This window comes from Grus americana, chromosome 3 (assembly GCF_028858705.1).
Source record: "Grus americana isolate bGruAme1 chromosome 3, bGruAme1.mat, whole genome shotgun sequence".
In the NCBI taxonomy this organism is placed as follows: domain Eukaryota; kingdom Metazoa; phylum Chordata; class Aves; order Gruiformes; family Gruidae; genus Grus; species Grus americana.
The window spans coordinates 101079461-101103248 of NC_072854.1; the positions used below are offsets into that span (position 1 = coordinate 101079461).

Consider the following 23788-nt stretch of genomic DNA (forward strand, 5'->3'; position numbering starts at 1 on the left):
TGCTGCCCAATGAGGGTCCGAGGCGCGTTTGGCGGGTCGGTCGGTGGCGGGAGTTGGCGCCACGAGCCGGGGCCGCGCGCGCCGGTTGTTCTTGGCCATGCTGTGCCGCGCTCTGCTCCGCCGCGCCTCGGCCGCGCCGCCCGGTGAGTACCGCGGCCGCGCCGCTCCCCGCACCCTCCTGCACCGGCCCCGCACCGCCGCTGCCTCTTCCCCGGCTTGCGGGATCGCGGCGGCGTGAGCCCGCGCCGCCCGCTGCCGTTGCACTGGTCTCGGAACCACCGGGTTAGACCCCCATCCCGATGGCGGAGTGGGCGGCTCGGGCGCCTCCACAGCCGCTGTGGGGGCCTCGGGGCTCCTGGCGTCCGGGTCTGTGGTGTCTGGTGCGGTTATGATCCGTCTGTCTCGTTGTAGGTCTGTCCTCGCAGCTTCCCCTGCAGCATCTCTTGGATGGCTACCAGTGCAGCCACGAAGATGACCACCTGTCCTACGGGGAAACGGGAATGCCGGTCCCTCCTTTCGGCTGCACCTTCTCTGCAGGTAAAGTCACCTTCAGAAAGGCCCTTTTAGGGGTCAAGGTGCAGGCACCGTTGTCAGTTTTTTTTATTTTAATACGTCTCATGATTTGGTTTCAGAGTTTCTTGTTTTAAAGTGAGCTGGTAATAGTGTACTTGCACCTAGATGTGATATAAATTGGATAATTGGATGATAAATACATGATGAGTGAAGTAAGCATGGAAGCTCCTGGATCTTTAGGGCAAAACTCTTTCATTTCTAGTACTCTAGTTTTAGTGTGAGCTTATACGTTTCTCCAAGGCAGCTTCCTGCTTTTCCAGCTCAGATCCATATAAAGTACTGGAGGCTGTAGAGGATACATAGTACAGATACAGAAAACTATAACTAGAGAGCTATTACAGCTGGTGAAAGAGGCCATGATCTCAAAAGTTGCTCCTGAAGCCATTTGATTGCCCATGTACAGTAATTTCTGAATGGAACATCTAGAAAAAATGCTTGCCAATATTTCTGCTTTTTGAACATTCAAATTGCTATGTAAGTACTGTTTATTTCACAGCTATCTGTTTGCTGTGTACCCTATTTAAAGTGTCTGTGACCCTTCACAAAAGAGCTGGGGCATGATTATGAATCGGCTATGTAACACACAAATACGTTTCAATTTCTTTTCAGCCCCAAATTTGGAGCATGTACTGGCAGTTGCAAATGAAGATGGATTTGTTAGACTGTATGATACTGAAGCTCAAACTACCAGCAAACTCATCTTTAAGGGTAAGTATTATATAGAACCTGATCTTCATTTGATATGACAACTATGTGATTTACTGGAATCAAAGGAAGCTTTTTGCAAGTCATTTAAACGTAAATGTGGGCAGTACTTAAATCCTTTCATATACTTTGCTGCGTCTTCTTTACAAAGCAGCAGCGTGAGGGTGCTCTTAGAACAGCAGTAGGTGAATTGTTCTGTGTTGTTTTTCATGCCTAAGGCAAGCTGTTGACAGGTTTTCTGATTTCAGTGATGTTCTTTAGTCTTCTGCAAAATATCATGCTGCAATGCACTGAACTAATCTTGGCTTTGTTTTCTTGTTAGAATGGCAGGCTCACTCCAATGCTGTATTTGACCTTGCCTGGGTACCAGGGGAACACAGGATTGTAAGCAATCTTTTGCCATCTAACTTTATTTTTAATGCTTTGGCAACTGTGTGCAGAACATGACTAAAGCTCTTTATTTTTTTCCTCTGAAGGTCACTGCTTCGGGAGATCAGACAGCCAAGGTGTGGGATGTGAGAGCCGGGGAGCTTCTTGGCATATGCAAAGGTCACCAGTGTAGCCTCAAGTCAGTTGCTTTTTCTAGATTTGAGAAAGGTAAATGTTGATATTCCCTGTTGTCTGGTTTTTCCTTCTTCTTTCCCCCGGCACATTTGTAGTTTGGGGGCTAAAAAAGGGCTTTGGAAACTGACAGTTGCAAATAGCAAAGGCAGACTGAGCAGTGACCTAGCCAGTGAAGCAAAACTAACTTGTTGGAACTTCATGGTGACCTGATGCTAATGTCTCCACATTTCTGATCTTGGGCAAGTTTAAGACATATTGAAATCATTCAGTCTTTCCTTCCATACATAAGTGTGTAAATACTCTTTTCATTAGCTGTTTTCTCTAGAGTAGTGGTAAAGAAAGACTAGGAAGCGTAAGGAAACTAGTCAAAAAACATGGCAGAACACTGGCCTGATTTTTGTATTTCTAGGACTGGCATCCCAAGTGTTGGGGCAGAAGAGCCAGAGGCACATATTTGGATGGCATTGTACTGCTTTCAGTTAATTAACACTTTTGGAAGCTAACAGCACTCTCTTTCTCTCTCTCAGCGGTCTTCTGTACCGGAGGCAGAGATGGAAACATCATGGTTTGGGATACCAGATGCAATAAGAAAGGTAACTGAACTTTCAGATATGTATCAAAAAAGCTCAATATCTCACATAAAAACAGTACTTAGATGTACATGTTGGACTAATGCTTTCAATTACAATATAGGCAACACTTCAGTAAGAAGAAGATTGTCAGATAACAGTGGATGGCTTTAGTACAGTGAAAGGGTAGAATAGGTATTTCTTCTATGTCTGGTATGTTTTTCCACTTTGTAACAGTCTCAGATTTGCAGCACAATATACATGCTGTCCTGATAATGCCCTGTGTATTGTTAAGGAGATAAGGGGGTACAGAATACATCCTCACGTGGAACAGCATGGAGATAGATGGGCTGGGTGAGAGCACTTAAGTCAGAGATCAAGCAAAGCTGGGCAGACTCCTGCCAGAGTAGGAAGCAAGGCAGAAAGTGCAGGAGCGAAGGAGCTTGCGAGTGCTGGGAGCAACTGAATGTATTGTGGGAACACCTACGAAACGCAGGGTGAGCTCATTCTGTTCTTCTGTTTCCTGGAGTTTTTCCTTCCCTGGTCAGGTCATGCCTTTATGCCTCCTCCTAGTCCCTTGCTCTGTCCCAGCAGTTTCCTGGCCTGTGCTGCCAGAACATGTCTCGCTCTTTCATCTGTCCCAGGTTCCCTGGCTCTTCAAACTGGCAAGTGGGGGAAAAGGGAGGCTCCACATGAAGTGGGAGGTATAGGAAAAGTAGAAAAGTTGCATTGCTCTAGTAAAGCAGTAAGTTTCATAAAGTGAGAAGTAGCAGACAAAAGGCTAATAGAAAATTATGAAGTAAAGTGGAAAAGCACTGGAAAGCTACCTTTGACTATAGTTCCGCTCACGATGAAATGGGTTGAACACTCCAGATGAGTATGCATGCTGAAGACCAGACCAAGGGGTAATGATTTCCAAAGGCAGCCTGCCTAGGCCAGTTCTAGCTTCAGTGTCCACGCTACACTGACCTCTGCATTTTTTTGCAATATATGCTCCTGTTTTCTACTGTGTTCTTCTCACTGGTTTCGTACGTAACTAACGCTTTTTGTTTTCAGAATACATCAATGATTTTAAAGGTTAGTCTTAGCCACTTTTTAGGATCTTTTCCAAGCTGCTGCCTGTTTTATTAAAGTGATGGCAAAATTGCATCGAAACTATTAATTGAGATGTCTTTGACTTTTTTTCAGATGGATTTTATAGGCAGGTGAATCAAATCAGTGGAGCACACAATGTGGTTGACAAGCAGACTCCTTCCAAACTGAAGAAGAAAAGGCAGAACTTAAGAGGACTTGCTCCCCTGGTGGTAGGTATCTGGGGAACAAATGAAATGTAGGCCTGTCTTCTGAGGACAATATTATTCATAGAAGTCTTCCTAAGTAATTATTGTGAGAAATATTTGGCTTCAATGTGGTAAATGCTTCCATTTATCTTTGCAGAGGTAGGTTTTTGTGTCACAGTTACTTGCTATGGCTAATTTTAGACATTGTTTAGTTGTCTAACAACCCACGTGCCATCAAAGCCATCTTTGTACAAATGCCATGTGAAAATACATCTTTTATTTTCCAGAGAGGAGAGGAGTGGTCCAGCATTCCTTTTTTGAGGGGGGAGATAGGGAGGGTTGTAATTTTTTATTTTTTTCCTAATTTGACCACACAAATGGCTGCTTTGTTGGAGTAAGACCAGGTCTTATTTAATCTATTAAACCTTGCAATGAAGGCAGCTCTCTTATCCCTGACCTGAAAGGTATAACCTCAAACTGCTGGCCAAACAGTTACTGCTCAGTGGTAATTTCACTGGTGGGAGTGTTCGAAGGATTGTTATGTTCTAAATGGCATCTGGTATTTCCAGGTTCTCCTGCCTGGCTAGGGGGAGGTTTCCTTGGTATTCACTTGGCCTTGGACTTAGCAGCAAGATCTTGCCAACCTTGAAAGAAAATAAAGCTGTGGGATTTTTCTTTTCTTTTTTTTTCTTTTTTCCTTTAAGGATTTCCAGCAGAGTGTAACCGCGGTGCTGCTTCAGGATGAGCATACTCTTATCTCTGCAGGAGCTGTTGATGGGTAAGGAGGGAGGACGCCTGCTTTTCTGTCTATTCTGCATGTTCTTCTTAGTGGCACAAAAAGATCGGGCAACTTTTTTCCTAAGATCACACAGTGGCCCACAAAGCTACAGTTGCTATTAGGCAGAATCAGCAGAGCTACGCTGCCAGCTTGCTTTGGCAAAGCTGAATGCTGCTTTTCTTCCTTACTGGAGATGGCAGTGCTGGGACAAATTGTGCGTATGTGGTAAGTGCTCATTTTAGTGTCTCAGCTATGGGGTGGAACGAGAGCAGTTCTTATCATCTCTATTCTCATGGACCTATCGGACCTCAAGTAAACAGACTATTGTTAGACAGTGAGCTGTTTTGGGATGCAAGTGGGCGGTTGGTGCCTGGATATGTGTAGGCATGCTTGAGAAAATGTTGCCTTGAGTTACAAAGGATGCATTCTTTTAGGTGCCAGATCTCTTGCAGCATCTTGGAGCTCAAGCAAACTGTCTCATTGATTAGCATGGTGATTACCCCCTCTCTCAGAGCTCGACCTTTAGCAGGCTCCATGTGGTCAGAGCCTTTCTGAGGCAGATAAGATTGACTCTCCTGCCTGTGGCTCGTGAGAGAGGCTTGCTCCTGGAGAGCAAGAAAAATGTTGAAGGACTTAATTTTTATAACTACAAGTCAGGAGTATAAAGGCATCCTTGTATTTCCTTTCACTAGTTGAAGAAAGTTGACTTGTGGGCTCATGTTGTATCTTGTGTTAGTTACAGAAGACAATGCTGCTTCCTCATCCATAACCAGCAGAGCAATTGTTTTGCTTTCAGCATGTCTCTGCTCTGCTCTTGCTCAGTTGTGCTCCTTAGCACTGGACACTCCTCAGTAATAAGCAACCTGTCTTCCTGTGCTCTTAGAAGGCCCTATCAGCATTGCAAAAGAAATTCTGAAATTGAAGACCCTTGTGCTTTTCTATTTCAGTGTGATCAAAGTATGGGACTTGCGCAAGAACTATGCAGCCTACCGTCAGGACCCGGTGCCTTTCAAGTCTTTTTGCTACCCTGGGACCAGTACTCGCAAACTTGGTAAGTTCTTGGAGGATGTATTTGTTAAAGTGCAAAGTGAATTTAAGACATACTGACAGTGCAATGTCACGTCTTTTTAACTGATGATCAATCAGACTGACAAGCTCAGTAGGGTATTTTGATTGCCAATACCAAATTTTCAAGTTGAAGAGTGAAAGTGCCCTGCTTTTCTATCATTGCACCAATGATAAAAACTTGCATAAGCTTCAGCAGTGCATTTTCACAAACAAATGAAGGAATAATAGAGCTCTTGAGGTAGAATTTAGCTAGTCGTTTTGATGCATGAGTAGAAATCAGATTGAACTCTTTCTTTGCACTGTATTTGCAAAGGGAACAGACCGGACCGGGGTTTTACATTATAACCTTCCAGACTTGAGCATTACTTGAAGCTGTTTGTTATCAAAAACAATAGCACCCTTGTTCATGTTGCTCTGTGCTTCTTTGTATTTTAATGCCTTACAATGCTCTGATGCAACACAGTAATTCCTGATGACTTGTCTAATCAACTGTCTTGACGTGGTAATGGTCAATGTCAGTCCCAAGAACATGAGGGAAATCCTCAAGGAGCTGGTTGTGAAATAATTTGCTTGCAGGGAAAGATTTTTCTTGAACTGAAATCACTGACAAATCAGAGGATGGCTTATTGTACCAAAGCATGACAGTTTCCATTTATTTTTAATCTCTGCTTCTACAATTGGTTGTTCCTGTTATCCATTTGAAACTATCAAATAAATCGCTTGCCTGCTCTGAAGGTGAGATTCCTCTCTAAATATCACCCTGAATCCTCATGAGAAGATGTAGATGTTATTCTAGAAACTTTCCATCTCCAGCAAGTGCTCTGTCAAATAAACTTTCCAATTACAATCTCATATGTGATAGAGATCCTTTCCAAATTTCCCTCTCCTGGCATTTCTTTGAGAATGCCTGTTTTCCAAAATGTTTTTTGTGGAGTTACTTCTCATGAAGAACTTCTCTCTTTGTCTACAGGATATTCTAGCCTGGTTTTGGATTCCACCGGTGCTAATCTGTTTGCTAACTGCACTGATGACAGTATCTACATGTTCAATATGACGAGTTTAAGGACCATTCCAGGTAAGCATGATATCTGTGGAAATAGCTGCAAAAAATAGGTGTTACAGAGCATAGAAAGGTGAGTTTCTCCCTGTGACTTAGAGAGAACCGCTTGAATGCTTAGGAAATCTATTCCATGCTCTTATGTCTACAGCTACCCGGGAGAGAAGGCACCTGTTGCAAGGGCTGTTCATATTTTGTGTTAAGCCATTCACATAAAATTAATAGCACAAAAACTTACCTAAGTGCAGGTACTGGTTCACCCAGACTGAGACTAAGGGTAGTTTGCGTGTTACCTGGTGAGGAATGGCTAGTGTCCAGCTGCTACCCACCTGAAGCAAGTTTGAATCTTCTGCTTACTGGCAATCACTGATTTTTCAAGTTCTTAGACACGAATCCACATAAAAAGGCCGTATTCAGGTATTTTACGGTGTCCTTTAAATTTAGCTTCTACCGCAGTTTCTGGGAGAAAGCATCCCCAGCATATTGTGGAGATGCTTCAGCTTTTTAGATTCCTTCAGCTCTGCATCTGTGACCTTTATGTTGACAAGATGGCCCACAGACTTCGGTGCACTAAGCCGCTTTGTCATAGGCCAGTGGCCACTTCTCAGAAAGCGGCGAAACTTGTTAGATGCATTCCAGCCAGACACGTGATTTAAGTTTCCATTGCCTTTTCTCAGTCTCTCAGTTAATTGAAATTAAATGAACAAAGTGTCCTTCTGTCTGCTCTTCAGGAAGGCAGTCTGGTGGGTGGGATTGCTTCCAAAGTTGAGAAGCGGTGCAAGTAGTAAATATTAATAAGTCAGTTGTTGAGGTTTCACCCCGGGTGCCACCGCTGAGCTGTGGAAATAGGTTCCCTGGCCTGTCCCTCCGCAGGAGTGGGCTCTCTCTAAAGCACAGGGCATCCCGCCCTCAGCCTCCTCATGGAGTTCTTGCCTTCTGCGTGCAGCTGATAAAACCCAGCGAGTAATCTCGATTCATCCAGCTGGATGAAACACATGGCGGCTTCTCGGTGTGCTGCTGTTCCCGCAGAGGGCAGCGCCTGCCTGCGGGTTGGTGCCTTCATCCCGCTCGTGGCTGCGCTTATCTGGTATGTAGGCAGCTCTAAGGTTGGGGGGGGGGGGGGGATGTGAGGAAATCCTCACTGTAACAGGACTCGTGGGTAGGTCTGGCTTAGGAAAGGACTCGCTGTCCTGTAACCACTGCGCTGAGAGAGCTGTGGGTGAAAAACAAGGGATCTTTCGGGGTCTTGCAACTTTTCAAAGGCCGCCAAAGGCAGTCACCTATCCTCTGGTCTGTGGGTCGCTTCCTTCGCCAAAAACACTATTAAAACAGGGTTGGTTGAGGGGGTGCCAGCCCCACCTGGGACTACAGTGGGAAACTCGCCCTTTCTGCCCCGATGAGAGGACAGGACAGTGCGGCCGAGTGCTCTAGACGCACATTCAGCTCCTGTGCCGGCTGCCAGTCCTCACAATAGGGGAAACGGCAGCCATTTGGGGCGACGGTGTCAAGGCTTTAGCAAACCCTACTGAGGCTTTAAATATAGGCAACCAGCGAGCATGGCTGACACAATGCAAATTTTGTTGACAAAATAAAGATGCTGGCAGCAGGAGGAAGGAGCAGCAAGCACCTTCGTTGCCTCCTGGGTGGGAGAAAGCCCTCGCTATGCTTTCTCCACGACTGCCCCTGTTAGCGTAGCAGGGCCGGTGGTGGTGGCTGAGAGCGGAAGAGACAAGGAGTAATGAGGCAGCCCGGGTGATGTCTCGGCCTGCTCGTGACATGGGGTGAAGCTAAAGCTTTAATGAAACTGGCACTGCTTCCTAATCAGCTGTTCAGGTAAACCTGCTTCGTTCAGGAAGCCTGAGGGGCTTCAGTTGAATTATATACACTTCCTGCCCCAGAAGCTCCCCCTGAGCAAGGGAGCAGTGCAACCACTTTCTCCAGAGGATATGTGGCTAGGCAGGAAAAGCCTGTAAGATCAGCCCCGCTTGCGCAACCGACTCCACGGCTGTGCATTGAGTGGGGCTTTTATTTTCTTTTTTTCCTTTTCTCCTCACAGTGGCAGTTTTCAGCGGGCACCAGAATTCAACCTTTTACATCAAATCCAGCACAAGCCCAGATGACCAGTTCCTGGTCAGCGGCTCGAGTGACTGCAACGCATACATCTGGAAGGTGAGGCGATTGGGAGAGACCCAAGCGTGCAACCCGGAGCTGCTCCACTCTTTCATTTTATTTGCTTTTCATGTTCACATAGGACACTCCCTGCCTCCCACTCCTACTCACAGCAGCGTGGGGTTAGCTCCTGGCACGTTGTGCCCACAGTGTGTTGCTGTCAAGGCTAGATGTAACTGTTTAATGTAAAACAGAGCTAACTTCCTGCCATCAATATGTCTCTCATCACTGCTGTTTATTGCAAGTTGCTGATCTTAATCTGGTGTTAATGGGCATTAAAATCCTCTTTCAATGCTGGTGATTCAGCCAGCTATGACAAGTAGACAGACAATTCTCAGTTCATATTTAGCCATGGAGCACGTTAACAGAAACCTAACAATTTAATTGCTTTAAAGGGCACTCTTTCCCCCACTTCCCCTTTTTTCCAGCTCTTGCTTCAGACATAGCTGTTTCTCGTGCTTAATTTACAGTAGTTAAAGCCTTTGTATTACAGCAAGGGCTCAGCCAGAGCCTTCAGCAAAATTCCAAAGCACCATCTGACAGCGGAGAGGCTTCCTCACTTGGCAAATGCAAATGTCACTAAGTTAATAGCAGGGACGTCAGAACAAGACGTCCTTCAAGTTCTGCTCTCCATACTTGACAGCCATACGGCAACCGAGTGGACTTCTTATCTGGAAGTAGAATAGACAGAAACCACAGGTGACTGCTTATTTCAGGTTTGGGGTAATTTTTAAGGAATGCCGACTTGTTTAGTCCTTTCACAATGAGTTTGAAAGTAAAATACAAAATTTTGAGATCAGAGGACCAGCCTGCTGTGATTGTGGTTTGAGCATGTATTCTCTTTGATTTGGAGAACACTTATAAGCAGCTAGGTTGCTTACTCAGAAGTAGCAGGAGTGCAGTAGCATGGCTACTCCCATGCCAAGTTGTGTCATTTTAACCTTCCTCATGTTCTGTGTGAGTTCAGCAAAAATACCTGTGCAAACTTGGGTTGTGCATCCTGTGTTCATGTTTTTTGATACTTTCTTGGAACACAGGCTGGGACGGGTTCGAGAGCATTCAAGGATGTCATTACATCTCAAAGTTGAAGCATTGAAGCACATTTAAAATGCATTCATGTACAGAAGGCTTCTGTTGCTATCACATGTGGGTGACAGATCGTATTGCATAAGTAATCCCATAGTCATGTTAGAAAGTGAGACTTGCATCAAAACTGTCTTTTTCGAGATCTGTCATATCCAGAGGCTTCTTAATTTGTTTTAAATGTTGTCAGATTTCACAGACTCTGAAACATATGTATCTTTTCCTGGGATGAGGATTTACTCTGCTGTGAAAAAACCATGGTTAGATATTGCAGAAGCAATTAACAGGTGACATTGGAAAGAACTTAATGAAGAGCGCCAGCTTTCCATATCTAGAGAGGAACAAAAGGCAGAGCAAGACCTTGTCCACTCAGATCATTTCTCTGAGAAGCTTGTGCAGCAATGCTAAGTTGTGTTTGGGTCAGCAATTCCCAAGGAATACTGAGGCTAGAAGTTGTGGCTCATGAGGACGCCGTTTCAGTCTGTTTCCATATATAAATCACTTCCAGGCAATGAACACTCACTTTATTGTGTTGGTGGTTTTTTTAATTACTAGTTCGTTGATTAATGAACTGACTCTTGAACAGCCCTAAGATTATAAAAGCCAGAGAGCAGAGAGGTTTGTCTCTACAAAGATGATACCTAGCTGAGCTACCTTCCAGGTAATAAAAAAGTATCTTTTATAGACATATACTTCCATAGTTCCATTGTCCTTTGAATCCTCTGGTACAGACCAGTCTGAGGTGACCATATTGTTACCCTTTGCTCTGTCCCAGCATTGGAATTTAAGCACTTCTTTATCATATGGTGCATAAAACTATATACACCATTTTATAGTGAATCTTGATGATGGATACAACAGCTGTTTCAGTGAGTAGAGCAACTAATAAAGTCGCATTTCCTAGGTTTCTCTTTTTAACCTTTCCACAATAGCTCTAACTTCCCCACCGATATCCTGTCAAGTCAGGCAAAAAGCAGCATGTGCTGTGGCTAATCCTGACTTAACGTGTGCAGACTGGCCGACTGTCTTCCACCAAACACAGTGGACACAGCTATAACTATGCATCCTCCTTTAGTTCACAGTAATATAAGTTGGTTTAATTTACACTAGTATAGTGTAAAAGGAGCGTGTCCCAGCAAGAATAATTCTCTTCCTCTGCTTTCCTTTCAGCAATCAGTGGCTACTAGGCCACTATTGTGTCTCTTATGTGCGTATAGCAAGACTGCTATTAAATGTAAACGAAGGTGTTCTCTGCACTGAGACCTCCTGTTGTTTATTCCCTAAATAGGGATTTAGTTTCCATGGTATTGCATGTTTTGGCAGAAAAGGGAATACTCTGACCAAGGCATTTAATGGATATTTAGTCAAGTGATTGCCTCTGCTATGCCAGGGAAAAAAAAAAAAGCAGCCTGTTAAGATGAACCTGTTTGCATCAGAATGACTTTAAGGTCCGAAGCCGGATATTCAATTGCAGTTTTGCAGGCTGTTGTAGGAGGTGATCCACAAGAGAAAAACTTGTGTGTAAATCAGAAGCCTTCCCCAGTGTCTTGCATCTTCCTTTGAAATCTGTATGTAATGTCTACTCCTTTGCCCACACACTAAAGGATCTGTTCATTCACTTAGTCATTTATGCAAATCCCCTTGATAAATCCCCCTTATAATGTCACATCAATAATGGTGACTCATAGCTCCAGAAAAGATTGCCTGCTGAAAGCATGCAAAACTTGGATATAATCTGTATGTGTGTGTATGCATGTGTGTTTTCTTCCTTGGGCCACTTAATGCTAGCGTCAGCTGTATCTGTCACTTACATGAGCTGTAATCAAAGATTAATAGTAATCCTGTAGAACAGGAGAAAGATTTTTATGAAGGATGTAAGAGACACGGAGATCAGTTTAATGAGCATGAGTGATTTAGGGAGCTTTTTTATGAACTCTTAAGAAGGTCTCTGGTCCAGCTGGTTGGTTGAAAGAGGTACAGGCTCTTGGCAGTCAGTCGCACAAATATATCGTTCATCTATAGGATTTTGTTGGTGGTGGTTTTATTTTTTTAATAAACCATTGACATGTGATTGGGACATTTGTAAAATGGCAGCAGAATATATTTGCCTATCCTGATTCAAAGTACGAGCTTCCCAAACTTTTAAACATCTTACCTAGAACAGGTAGAGGTACTTAATATAGTAAAATGCTTGTGTTTTGGGCTGACAGTTCTGGAGGCAGAAATCCTGTGTGTAGCAGGAACTGAACAAGTGTTTCCTGGCAAGTCAGTACATCTCAGTGTGATCAGTCTGTGATCTCAGTGCTGACCAGCTGCTTCGCATCTAGAAATGAAACATGAACTGATTCTTAGGGCTCTGTCAGAAGTTGCCTTATAATGACAGGCTGAGAGCATTTGATTTATTCATCTCATAAAGGAAAGATGGAAACTATTCACATGCTTCACAGGTGGGCTGCGGGGTCTTTTCTTAGTGATGTGTATTAGGCTGTGGGGCTTCTGATTGTATACTTGTTTTTCTATGGAATTTTTAAGGTTTCTGAGCCCAGCCTTCCTCCACGGATACTCCTTGGTCACTCTCAAGAAGTTACCTCCATTGCTTGGTGTCCTTCAGACTTCACTAAGGTTTGTTTTCTGGAAAATTGTCTTTCCTGTGAAACAATAGATGTGATGTGGCAACATCTGCTTTTCAAAATTGCAGCGGTGTTTGCTTATTTGGGAGGAAATTTTTAGTCAATAATTTCTAAAAATGTTCATTTAGAGGGGCAGTAAACCAAGCTTGTCACATGAGTACAATGTATCAGAACTTCTTCATTGTTTTCAAATAATTAGGCTGTTTGATAAGACCTAGGAAATCGCAGATGAACAAAGACCTCTCCTGATGAGAGCGTGCGATACCACCTGTAAGAGACAAAACCGTGCAACCATTTAATCAGGGCTTTCCTAAGCCAAAAGCTTGTTTTGTGGTTCCATACTTACAGCTTCCTTACCTGTCTGACCATTGATACATCTGCTAGTCTTGTACAGAGCAGCAAGAAGTTTTGAATGCCCTTTAAAAAACATGTAGACTCTTTTCATTGTGACCTTTTTTCAAAATCTGAGCTGTTTTTGTGAAATATTTGTGTGTACACCCAAAAACCTACAGTGAAATTGTGTCAGTAATTATGCACCAGGTATCACTAAAAGGAAGAGAACTGTACTAGGAGGTTGGCTCAAATGATTGGCCGAGCTCAAAATGAGAAATAACCCTGAAAAATCTACACAGTGTCCTAATAATAGCCAGACTTTCTTTCACCCCACAGTATTAAGCAAGTCAGCCACTTTCCCTAGCTTGCACTATAGCACCAGGTCTTCAAAAAAGCGTTGCCGTGTAGGAGGGTGGGAGTCTTGGCAAGCAAACAGGAGGAATTTTTCCAGTTGTGTAAGATGCACAAAAATATGAGAATTAGCATTTTAGATTAAATCTGTGATCTAGAGGTAGCCCAGCATCCTGCTCATGATGCGTTGGAAATGCAGACCAATACAGCCTTTAAAATTGTTACTGACGCAGGTAAGAAATAGTCAGCCATTGTACAGATGCTGAAGCATGAAGAAAAGTGGAAAATGTGCTGCTAAGACAGGTGAGGAAGCTGCTTGGAATAATTTGAGAGGCAAAGTTGCCTTCTGTAGGGACAATATTGGTGTCACAGATGTCACAGTAGAGGCACTTTCCGATCCAGATTACTATGAACTTTGGCCACAGCATTTCATTTTTCTTGCTGCTGATTCCCATGTGAGTCACCAGCTAATCTGTCCGAAGAGAGCCATAAAATGTGGACTAGGTGGGTTCTGCTGCTTCTTCAGATGAGATTCCACAGATCCTTTTGGAGTGTGTGATGCTGCAGCGGGAATCTAGACCAATGTTTCTAGCAGAGTTGGTTTCTCTGCCAGATATGGCTGACATCTGACTGAAGAGATAGCGCTCAAGGCTAGTGCAACAGCCTTCCAATGTCACCTTCTCAGTGTGTTGCAAATGTTCGTTCCCAAGCAGAAAAGGTCCTGAGTAACAGAGACAGACCTAGATGTAGGTGCAAAAAGCAGCATGGCCGTTTTTGTCTACTGAGTGATTGAGATCTCAAAATATGCCCTGGCCCTTCCTGAGCTGACTGCCGTCTGTTACAGAGCTCTGCAAGGCAAACGGTTACTGGTGACTGAGATTTCTCTAGCAGAAAGACATGAAGGCAGCAGCCTTGCATGCTTTAAAGCAAATACTGCTGTCTGGCACAGTAATGAAACGGAGTTGGGTTGTTTTGTTTGTTTTACCGGCAAATCTTGTACCCTCTCAACCAGGCTTCACCCCATGCATATTGGCATGGGGTGTCGGGTGTAGATGTTCTAGTTCACTTGGCCAGTGATCCACAGGATGTGCCCTGGTTACTCCAACAAGCTAATTTATACTGTAGATTGCCACGTGCTCTGATGACAACACTGTGAGGATTTGGCGCTTACGATGTCGACCTGAGGAGGAGAAATCAGCATTCAGCAAAATCAGCTTAGTGGGCTGGGTCACTCAGAAGAAACCAGAAGAACAACATGGAGCAGGTAAGGCCCCTGAGCTGAGATACTTTGCTCTGCAACATGGCTTCTGAATTTTGGCTGTTGTCTGTACCAACAAAAGCCTTTGGCTTGTCTTATTAGTCTTCTATTTTTTTCATATTAGGCAATAATTCATATAGCCAAACACTTCTACTTGTAAACATTTCTGCCACCAACAAGACAAGCTGGCTGAAATACCTGACGAGTAGCTGAAGTCTGTATGACCCGACTGCAAAGCAAATATTCACTAATACACCTTGTTGGGCAGCCAGCTCTTCAGAGGGTATCAGCAGGGTTCAATAATTGAGCAACCAAAGAAGATGTCATGTGTGCGTGCACTGTAGCAACAAGTCGCACTTTTTTAATATATCAAATAATAACTGAGAGCAGTAAGATCATATGCTTTTTCCAGTTTGCTAGTTTACCCAGTAGAGGGCTGACAGCACATATACAGCCTATGAACTGGTTCCTGCTGTACAGTAGTTGAATTCTGCAGAGATTTCTTTGCTGCTGCTATCAATATTACATTTCTGTCTTCAGCTTCATACAGTGGTACTGACTGTCTACACAGACAAATGCGACGTAGCAGTAGTACTTCAAAAATGCATGTAGACAATCATGATGTGATCATAATATTTCAGAATTAATCAGTAGCACTCATCTATTCACATGTTAAGGCTAGTTAACAAATGCAATACCTTTCTGCAAAGCCTAGGGGACCAGACAAGCTATGCAGCATGCTGTCACAGCTAGCAAGCAGATCTGGGCTGTACAGAGAAGCTACTCACTGGACAGTACCCTAGACCAGAAGAAAGGAGCCCTGGATCTTTGCACTGTGTTGACTTGTGTTTTGTCGCAGTAGAGTAGGTGAAAGGAGAATAACCCCCCCAAAAAAGTGAAATAAGATGAGCTTCTCTGTAGAATAGCTCTGAAACTAAGAATACAATAGCTTCCCAGCAGCTGGTGATGTGACTTCCTGTGTTCAACCTATCTTTTCTAGCCATCCTCCAAATGAATTTCACCTTGGCTAACACAAATAGAGGCTGAAGGTCTCCAAATCCCACTAATGGGATAACATTACCTCTAACCTTTTGCCAGTGAGTAACAGTCTTGCAGGAAATTTGCAGGACAATAGCAAGGAGAGTGCCAGGTCTGCTCCATAGCTGGTAAATGGTTTGTGTGCACACACTCTGCTTCAGAGAGGGCTCAAAAATCACGTTGCATACCAGTTTCAGCAGCACAAGTAAGCATAGGTCTAGTCCAGAAGCCTGAAACCTGAAGTAGATTGTACACTAAAACTTTACAATTCAACTTTGGCAATTATACTAGAAAAATAACTTACTTATTCTCACTCTTGCTGCATGAAAGTAACACAGGAGGGAAGAGGAAGTACACAGACACTGCAAACACAACAGCAGGCTTCCTGCTGACCTTGGCTCTTGAACACAAAGCACGTGCTGTTACAATATAGGAGTTATCTGCAGAGACTGATTGAGAGCTGGCAAGCTAAGTACTATTTCAGACCTGCTGGGATGAGATCTAGGTAGTTCCCCACCCATTTATGTGGAACAAATTGTGAGACTGAGGTGGTGTATTCACTGTTGACCTATATCGTCAAGTGTAGCAAGCACAGTTTCCTTTTCTTTGGAAATTATTTTTGTGATTTCCCCAAGTTGCACTACTTTCCCTATGTTTTTGTGTAACCAAATTTCTGGAGCAGGCCTGTGCATGGACAATTTGTGACTCTTAAGTCTGGAGACTGATAATATCACTCTAGAAGACATGTAGCAGAGAAGGTAGGAAGTATCTGAAATAACGTGCTTTGGTGTTATGCAGGTTGACTGCAGGTATTTACAGTATTTTACCACATGCAACGGCAGCATAAATGAAAACAGCTTGGAACTGGCTTAGAAGTCTGAATAATGCATGCAGTCTTAGAAAAAAGCCTGATCTTCATATTCTTTATCTCAAGTTTGGGGATGTTTCTCAATTTGGGTTTGCTTCTTGCTGTGACACTCATCCAACTCTCAGGATAGCTTTTTTTCCCTTATCCAGTATCTCCACAGTATAACTTTCAGACTGGTTTGGGATAGAGAGTGCTCATGCAATATTTCTGCTGTATGAATTTGGAGATGGTCGTTAGGGATCGAGAGTTGCTGAGCTTGCTACTTCTCTTCTACCTCTAGGAGCTTAGATTTTTAAGTGCAATTAATTACCCAGCTGAGATATTATTGTCTTGTAAGTGCTCATTAAAGTAAAGATTAGGAGAACCAATATTGGCAGTTACTTTTTCTTAGTCCAGATTGAAGCAAGTTGTTATGAAGTAGCAGATTGTATCAGGAAAGGAGCCTTTAACTCTGTTTCGCGTGTTAGAGTGATTTGTAGTGGGATCCATTAATATGGGGTCCTATTTAATTTTGCTCTGATGCACCAGTACTCCTATTTCGGATACTAGATAATACAGTAAAAGGAAGAATTGAAAGAGGCTTAGTATGGTATATAATGAAACTGTCATGTAGGTGCTCACGTGACATATTATTTGTAAGACAGCCCAACATCCTAAAGAAAATGGCAGGTTATTCACACTAGACTTCTCATTGTTCTAATGAAGTGCTTTATAGTACGGTGCTAACACTGAGAATTAGGAGTTCAGATTAAACCCTTGGTATACAGAAGATGTTTAGAGCTCTTGTGCTCAGCAGTGGAAATGCATAGAGTAACTAAGGTGCTATCCTATTTAATTGCATCACTGCAAGTTAGGTGAATGACAAAGCAGGCATCTAACAAACCTGCTAATGCGTTCTCTGTGGGAGGGTGCCAGAAAGAAAATAATAATAAAACCCCACCACCCTGTAATACTGCTGCAGGCCAAAATCTTTGCTATATATGATTCCCCCTGTTACTGGTGAGGTCCTTATGCCCCTACCTATGACTGCTGTTTGAAGAAGCTGGGTATTCAGAACCTCTTTCTAAAAACAGGAGGGTTTATGTCTTGGCTAGTGAGCTCAAAAGCCACTGTAAGATACCTGCTTGGGAATCATTTGTTTTAAAGAAATAACTTACTACAGTGACAGATTTTATTTTCTTTGGAATTTTAAGTCCTTGTTCAGGAGGTGAAGAATTTCTCACATTTCCCTGGTGTGGTAAATAACTACCGTCGTCATACTAATATAGCATCACAGAAAATCCTCTAGCAAAAAGACAAGAGAATGAAAGTTCCTGTTCTCACTCTTTTTTTTCATCTTTAAAATATGCAACTATTAATGCCTCACTAGCAGCATCATTCATATGGTAGGGCATTATAGCATAAGGCTTCCTTGGTATTGTAATTAGCTGTGGGACCTGCTTACAGTACTTTTGTCCCTCAACTCAGTTACGCACCCGTTAAAGATGGCAGTGCGGGTGGGGACCAGCATTGCTCTCAGGCAGCATCTCAGTACAGAGCTGTCTAGATCAAGCCACTGCAAGGCTTCCAGCAAGGCTAGACAAACTTGGAAGATTCAAGATCCGTTTTGCCTGTCTGTCAGTCCCTTGGCTGTAGCTCATTTGAGTGAGCTTGTTACAGAAGGGATAGATGTCAAGACATTGCACAAACATACCGTATTATACTTATCAATATGATATAGGATTTCACATAGGACTTGTAACAGTTTAACTGAAATTAGAGGGATTTATGCAACCACTTAATTGAAAAGGGCTTGTCTAAGAAGCAGGGTCGGCACTGAATTCCTCTAGTTGGAAGGGTTGTTTATAAAAGGGCTGTCTTTACTCTGCTGTTCTGTGTTCCTCATCAGACTACTTATTTCTCCCCTATCAGGACTGCCATCCAGCCCACAGAATACTCCTGCCAAGGCCTTCACAGTGGGCAGCCCGTGCATTTCCTCGCCACGGCCAGCTGCCTGTGCTCCCATTTATTCTGGAGACCTTCCGCTGTCTACAAACACTCCGACAGGCGCTCTCAAAACCCAGATGGCCGCAGCCTGCACCCCAGCCAAGCGGAGTGGAGCCAGCCCATGCACTTCTCCCAAACTGATCCCTTCCTCTAAAATGTCCATTAAATATTGGGTTACAAGGACTCCGTGCTCTTCTCCTACAGAAGTGGGGAAAAAGGCTCCTTCTCCTAGAAAAGCCCTGGCAGAAGTCACCCAAGGTCTCCTGGAAGCCGCTTGTCCTCCTAAGGCCCCACACTCGCAGTTTGAAAAGCGTGCCAAGAGAAGGCTTGACTGCAGCAAGGAGGACAATGCAGGGCAGAAGTGTCTGCAGGCCTGTAGCTGTGTGACTGAACTGGACCATGCGGCTAAGAAATCCAAGCTGAATTTATGTCACTTGGCTGCAGACCAAAAACCTTGTGATGAAGGCGCTCTCAGCCTGGCTGACTTGGATAACGACCACGAAGGCTCCAGCCGCAACCCAGAAGAACCTTCCTATCCTGGAAGCCATATTAATCCATCAGGCATTCAAACTCCCCCCCATCTTTTCAGATCTCCATGCAGGGAAGACACTGAGGTAGTAGATAAGGAGAATAGTTCACCTGAAAGAAAAAATTGGTTGTCTGCTCTGGGAGAGAAGCTCCGGACTAGCAGAGCTGGCAGCCAGAGCGCATCAAACAGCCCCCCATCATCTTGCAGTCCCGGTGCCGAACGACAAGAGGCTGTGGCAGCGGCCACTTCGCTGAAAACTGTAAGTAGGACAGCTGGTGATGGTGGACATGAAAGAAGTCATCCCTAGCTGCCACTCTCCCCTTGTTCTCTCCTGCTCAGGCATTCAAAGAGTTATCTGATCCCTTTGATTATGGATAAAAGGGACAATTTCTGGCCCAATAAGCCAGCTACATTAATGCTGTTATCTACTAATCCCCTCCATGCAGGAAGAGAATTTTTAGGATGTTGCTGTCCCTCACTTTAAAGGGACTTAGGGCACACAGGAGCTCAGAGATCCTCACAGTCCCCAGTCGGGTGTTCGAAGGATGTAGCCATCATCTGAAATACAGCTCTATTCTGAGAAGTGCAATAATGACAGCACCTTTCCTGGCAGTTATACTGTTTATGTATTTACCGTCACATCTGCCTGTTTATGTTACTGCAAAGCCACCTTAGCATTGGAAGAAGGAACTAAATTTTATTCTAGCCCATGCAGCAAAAGAATTTGTTACCCATGTTAGAACCGTGGGGCTAAATTACACCTTCAGTTCCTTCAACTGAAAACTAGAAGAAAACAAAGGAATTGCAAAAGAGTCACAGGACAGGATTTGAACTACATAATCCTACTTTTGATGTACAAGAAGCCTGGCACAGAGCTCATCCTAGGATCTGAAAGTTAAGCTTATAAAGCAGCCAAAATAGTTGGCATGAGGGCATGAGGGTTTAACGTGCAAACTGAGAAATGGTAATTATGTTTTTTTAAAGCAAACCAAACTCTACTCATGTCTGACATTGGACTCTGAGTCCTACAGTGTCTTTGACTGAGTCTTACTTCAGTAAACGTTAGGTAAATTTTCATTCATCAAATTTTAGTTGTACTCTCAATTGAATATCTGATGCTAGAAGTTGTTGCTGTCACTAAGGCTTATTTTGGCAAAGCATCTCATGTCTTACCTGATTTCACCTCTTCCAGCATTTCTATCAGCTGTGAAGTGGGCAAGCCACCACTCCTTAAGTTACACATAGCAGCTGCGTTCTTTATATTGTGGTTGTACCAACAAATCTTGGTTATAGTAAGCCTACATCTGCTTGTGCTTTATGCTGTACATGTTTAAACACAAGACAAAAAGATTTGCCCTGAAGAAAGATTACTATAGAACAATTGCGTTTCCTGCCCAGTATGCTCTAGTTCAGATGTCGAGATGCTCCTGTGTTGTACTCAAAGCCTGAGGAGGTGCCTGGAACACCAGCAGCATTCGTTCATCTGCGACATCTTGGAAATCTGCAGCCCTCTTATCTGCTGTAGGGAAGCTGAACCTGCAGCCGGAGTGCTTTTGCTGTGGCAGTAAGACAACACTAGGTTTTAGCCAGTGTTTCCTGTAGGTAGGTAATCCTCTTATCTGTGAGACAGATTATAGTAAAGAACCTTTCATTTACTATCTTATTTAGGAAGCTAAACAAACTGGAGCAATGATGGAGGGGCGACTTTAAGACTCCTGCAGCATATGAACTGTTAAGCTAGAAACATTTCTTGTTGATTTTGATTTGTTTTGGGTTTTGTGGTTTTTTTTTTTCTAGGCTGCAACCACTTCAGTTTCCATGAGGAAGATCTGCACATACTTCCACAGAAAGCCACAGAATGACTGAAGCAGCGTGCAGCGGTTGCACCTGATGGATGTTGACACTGTGGTATCAAGACCAGATTTAGCAACGCCAACAACGATGCACCGGGATTACCCAGTTTGTTATCAGACATTCGTAAACTTGAGGTTTTATTCTTCTGTTTTTAAAGCCGTCAACAGCTGAAGTCAGCTGCGGGTGGAAAATCTACACAATACTTACTCGTGGCCTCTTACTGACTTGGGATGATAGATTATTTTATAAAGAAAAATGGAGTATTTTTTACACGGCAACTGTTATAGTCCAAAGACAGCAACAGCTCTGCTGTGCACTGACAGGCACATATAGCTTGTCAGTTTATGTTACTAATCTGCCATTGAAACTTCCTCTACTTAAGAATAATGTGTAAATCATTACACCCTCCTGAAAAGCAAGTGTTGGAATGTGTGTAGAGAAACTTACTGGAGGTAGATCTGAGCCCCTAGTGCTGAATGGCATTTCTACAGTTATTCTTCTAATACCGCAATGACTACTTGCTTCCAGCAGGGAAGTTAGGAATGTGTTAAGTAAATGTAAAATACCCGATGGTGATTACAGTCTTAAGAAGAGCCAAATTATAACGAAGTAGGTTATGCCTGTACCTCTTGCCATCCCCTTGCTTCTCCCAGTCTGAAAACTTCTGTATTTACCGACTTAGCTGGCTCTTGAGCCATCAGCACTACAGCTGTTGAGGCCGACAGCTTGTCACTTCTGTGAAATAAAATACTGGCAAGGTGCGTTAGAAAAATTAGTTTGATCTATCCCAAATAGGTGTCCTGTAACAGCTGGTTGCTCGGTCACCCTTTACAGATTCAGCCTGTAGCAAAGGCATTAATAACTGCTTATAATATAACTTCATAACACTTTTATAATACGGTATCCATAGAATAATAGCTTGTAAATTGGGGCAGGGGCACTTGACATTTTAGAAAGCACTTGACAGCGTTTACATATTAATATTAAATGCTTTGGCATTGTAAGTCGTCACCGATGCTGAAAGAACAAGGTCACTGAAATGAGATCACTGTCCTACTGGCTAATCATGCTAACTCCTCAGTCACGCTTTCCCCAGGGGGACCTAGTAGAAGATCTGTATCTTAGGTTGGAGCATTTACTCTGCCTTCTGATATAGTAGTTCCCATGAACTTTAAAAAAAAAAACAAAACAACAACCAAGCCTCTGAACTATTAGGTTTTTCTACTGCAAAAGAATTGAGGTATTTGAAGGGGATGTGATCCAACTAACTCATGTTTTCCATCTGAAATTTTCACACCTACTTTACAGTAGCATTGAATAGTATGGTAGCTGAAAGGGATTAGAGGAAAACATGCTGGTTTGTATTTTATGTTGTAGATTGTATTTTGCAAGGAAATAAATGACTTGAGAGAAACTGGCTTTTGTGAAAGGTCTCTTACAGCTACAAAGCAAAAGTAAATGTATAGTGTGCTTTATTAAAAAAAGAAAAATAGTCATCATCAAGCTGTATTTTTTAGCAGGAGCACTCAGGTACGTATAGGGGCCAGAACGACTTCCTCCTGTTTACTGAATTACAGGCCATCATCCCATGAGCTCTGAGGAGATGCCATTAGGAAAGTGGGAAAGATAATGTAGTGCTTCAGGCATTTTTTTTATAGTTCTTGTTTAAAAATAAAAGGATTTAAAAAAAGTGATTATATGAATAGATCTAGTATCTTGGGCAAAACAGGAATATAAAAAAAAATCTCTTAGTTTAATTTTAACCTACTTCTGGATATTGAAGTAGATGGAAGTAGTAGAAATGTAATCTAAAATAAGTAGGTTTGGGATCGCATTCTGTCTTAATTTTAATTATCAAAGCAACTGTGTAGAGTACAACCTGCCTTGGCTACAGACGGTTTTTCATGCAGGATTCTTCCATGCAGTTTGTAAATAACAGGTTGCAGAATAAGGAGATGTGGGCCCTCCTGAAGCACGTGAGAGTCGACAGACATTTCAGCAATAGGATTTCGTGTTCCTCCACTTCTTTCACAATCATTTCCTCCTCTAGGAATGTTCTGCAGCCAAACCGTTATCTCCTATATCTTGTAAATGGCTACCTAGAGATGATTTACACTAATGGGTTACCACTTGGATGAATAATATTACATGAGGATGTGAGATTTTCTGCTTTCAAATAGTATTGTGTAGTGGAACAACTTGTTTTATGGACAACCAGGCATAACTTCTTTCATCTTAAGCTGACGTCAACGTGGTTGAGAGCCTACGAGAATTAACTGAAACTTACGTTCTTCTATGTCCAACTGCCTTGACCTTATTGTGATAAAATCATGACTGCAACAGCATAGAAGAATTCCTGATACAAATCATATGTCAAGTGGTTTTAGGGTAACCAGTGCTGTCTTTACCTGAGACACTTTCTGAGCTAGGCATTCAAAGAACTGAGCTCTTGTTTTGAGCCAGCAAACCATACCTCCGAATTACCTTTCCTTCTAAAGGATTTACAGAAACTGTTTTATAATCAAATTAAGCTTTTTGAGATATTCTTCCTGAATCCTATGTATGTGTATAAATCCCATCTTATATATCTTGGAGGTTCGTCCATGCAGATGCTGCTGCTTCCTGATGCCTGTCCTCAGTGTTTGCCCTCTAATTGCCAAGTGGGATTTGGGAATGACCACGGCAGTTTATGATGGTGCTATTCCCAATAGTTGCTACCACTGCTTTGTTGGAAGTTTTGCCTCTCACTGCTCAGCTATGAGCAGTCAACCAATTTAGTTTAACAGCAGTTTGCCAGTGGCTTGAGCTAACCTGGCTTGGCAAAACTGAAGAGGCACTCCCAGGATCCGTGCAGATGCATGGTCAGCAAGCCTTGGCAAGCATTTCTTCTGGTAACAGCACTGACTTAAGAATCCCTCGGGGAAGCTAGCTACAAAGAAAACCAAAAATTTAATTGCCTCAGTTCCCTGACTCAGCTATATAAGCGCTTGATTCCTTCACATTAAGGTGCCACAGTAGTAGCTCAGCTCATATTAACACAAAGCCGATCTGTGTCTTTCCTTCTCCTCAAGGACTCGGCTTTATGATTTATTTCT

At 43.1% G+C, this 23788-nt stretch overlaps 1 protein-coding gene across 2 annotated transcripts; it reads left to right on the forward strand.

Annotated features, from left to right (window-relative positions):
• Nucleotides 1–432: 432 nt before the first annotated feature.
• On the forward strand, nucleotides 433–21882 carry DTL (denticleless E3 ubiquitin protein ligase homolog). Of its 2 annotated transcripts, XM_054822977.1 has the most exons (14): nucleotides 433–537; nucleotides 1183–1281; nucleotides 1601–1662; nucleotides 1755–1875; nucleotides 2370–2435; nucleotides 3600–3715; nucleotides 4396–4469; nucleotides 5417–5520; nucleotides 6508–6612; nucleotides 8651–8763; nucleotides 12379–12468; nucleotides 14286–14424; nucleotides 18236–19098; nucleotides 20637–21882. In XM_054822977.1, the coding sequence occupies exons 1-14, from the start codon at nucleotides 501–503 to the stop codon at nucleotides 20703–20705; spliced, it is 2058 nt and encodes a 685-aa protein (XP_054678952.1). In that variant the 5' UTR covers nucleotides 433–500; the 3' UTR covers nucleotides 20706–21882. The 2 variants fall into 2 exon arrangements, with proteins under 2 accessions (XP_054678952.1, XP_054678953.1); XM_054822978.1 differs by lacking the exons at nucleotides 433–537; nucleotides 1183–1281; nucleotides 1601–1662; ... (2 more) ...; nucleotides 3600–3715; nucleotides 4396–4469 and adding an exon at nucleotides 4827–4903.
• The last annotated feature ends 1906 nt before the right edge of the window (nucleotides 21883–23788 follow it).

What these genes read in the sequence shown, in the direction of transcription:
- DTL (XM_054822977.1), top strand. Translation starts at nt 501, where the DNA reads ATGCCGGTCCCTCCTTTCGGCTGCACCTTCTCTGCAG. An exon ending in GAGGACTTGCTCCCCTGGTG is followed by an intron (nt 3,716 to 4,395) that starts GTAGGTATCTGG and finishes TTTTCCTTTAAG; the next exon opens with GATTTCCAGCAGAGTGTAAC. An exon ending in GTCCTTCAGACTTCACTAAG is followed by an intron (nt 12,469 to 14,285) that starts GTTTGTTTTCTG and finishes TTTATACTGTAG; the next exon opens with ATTGCCACGTGCTCTGATGA.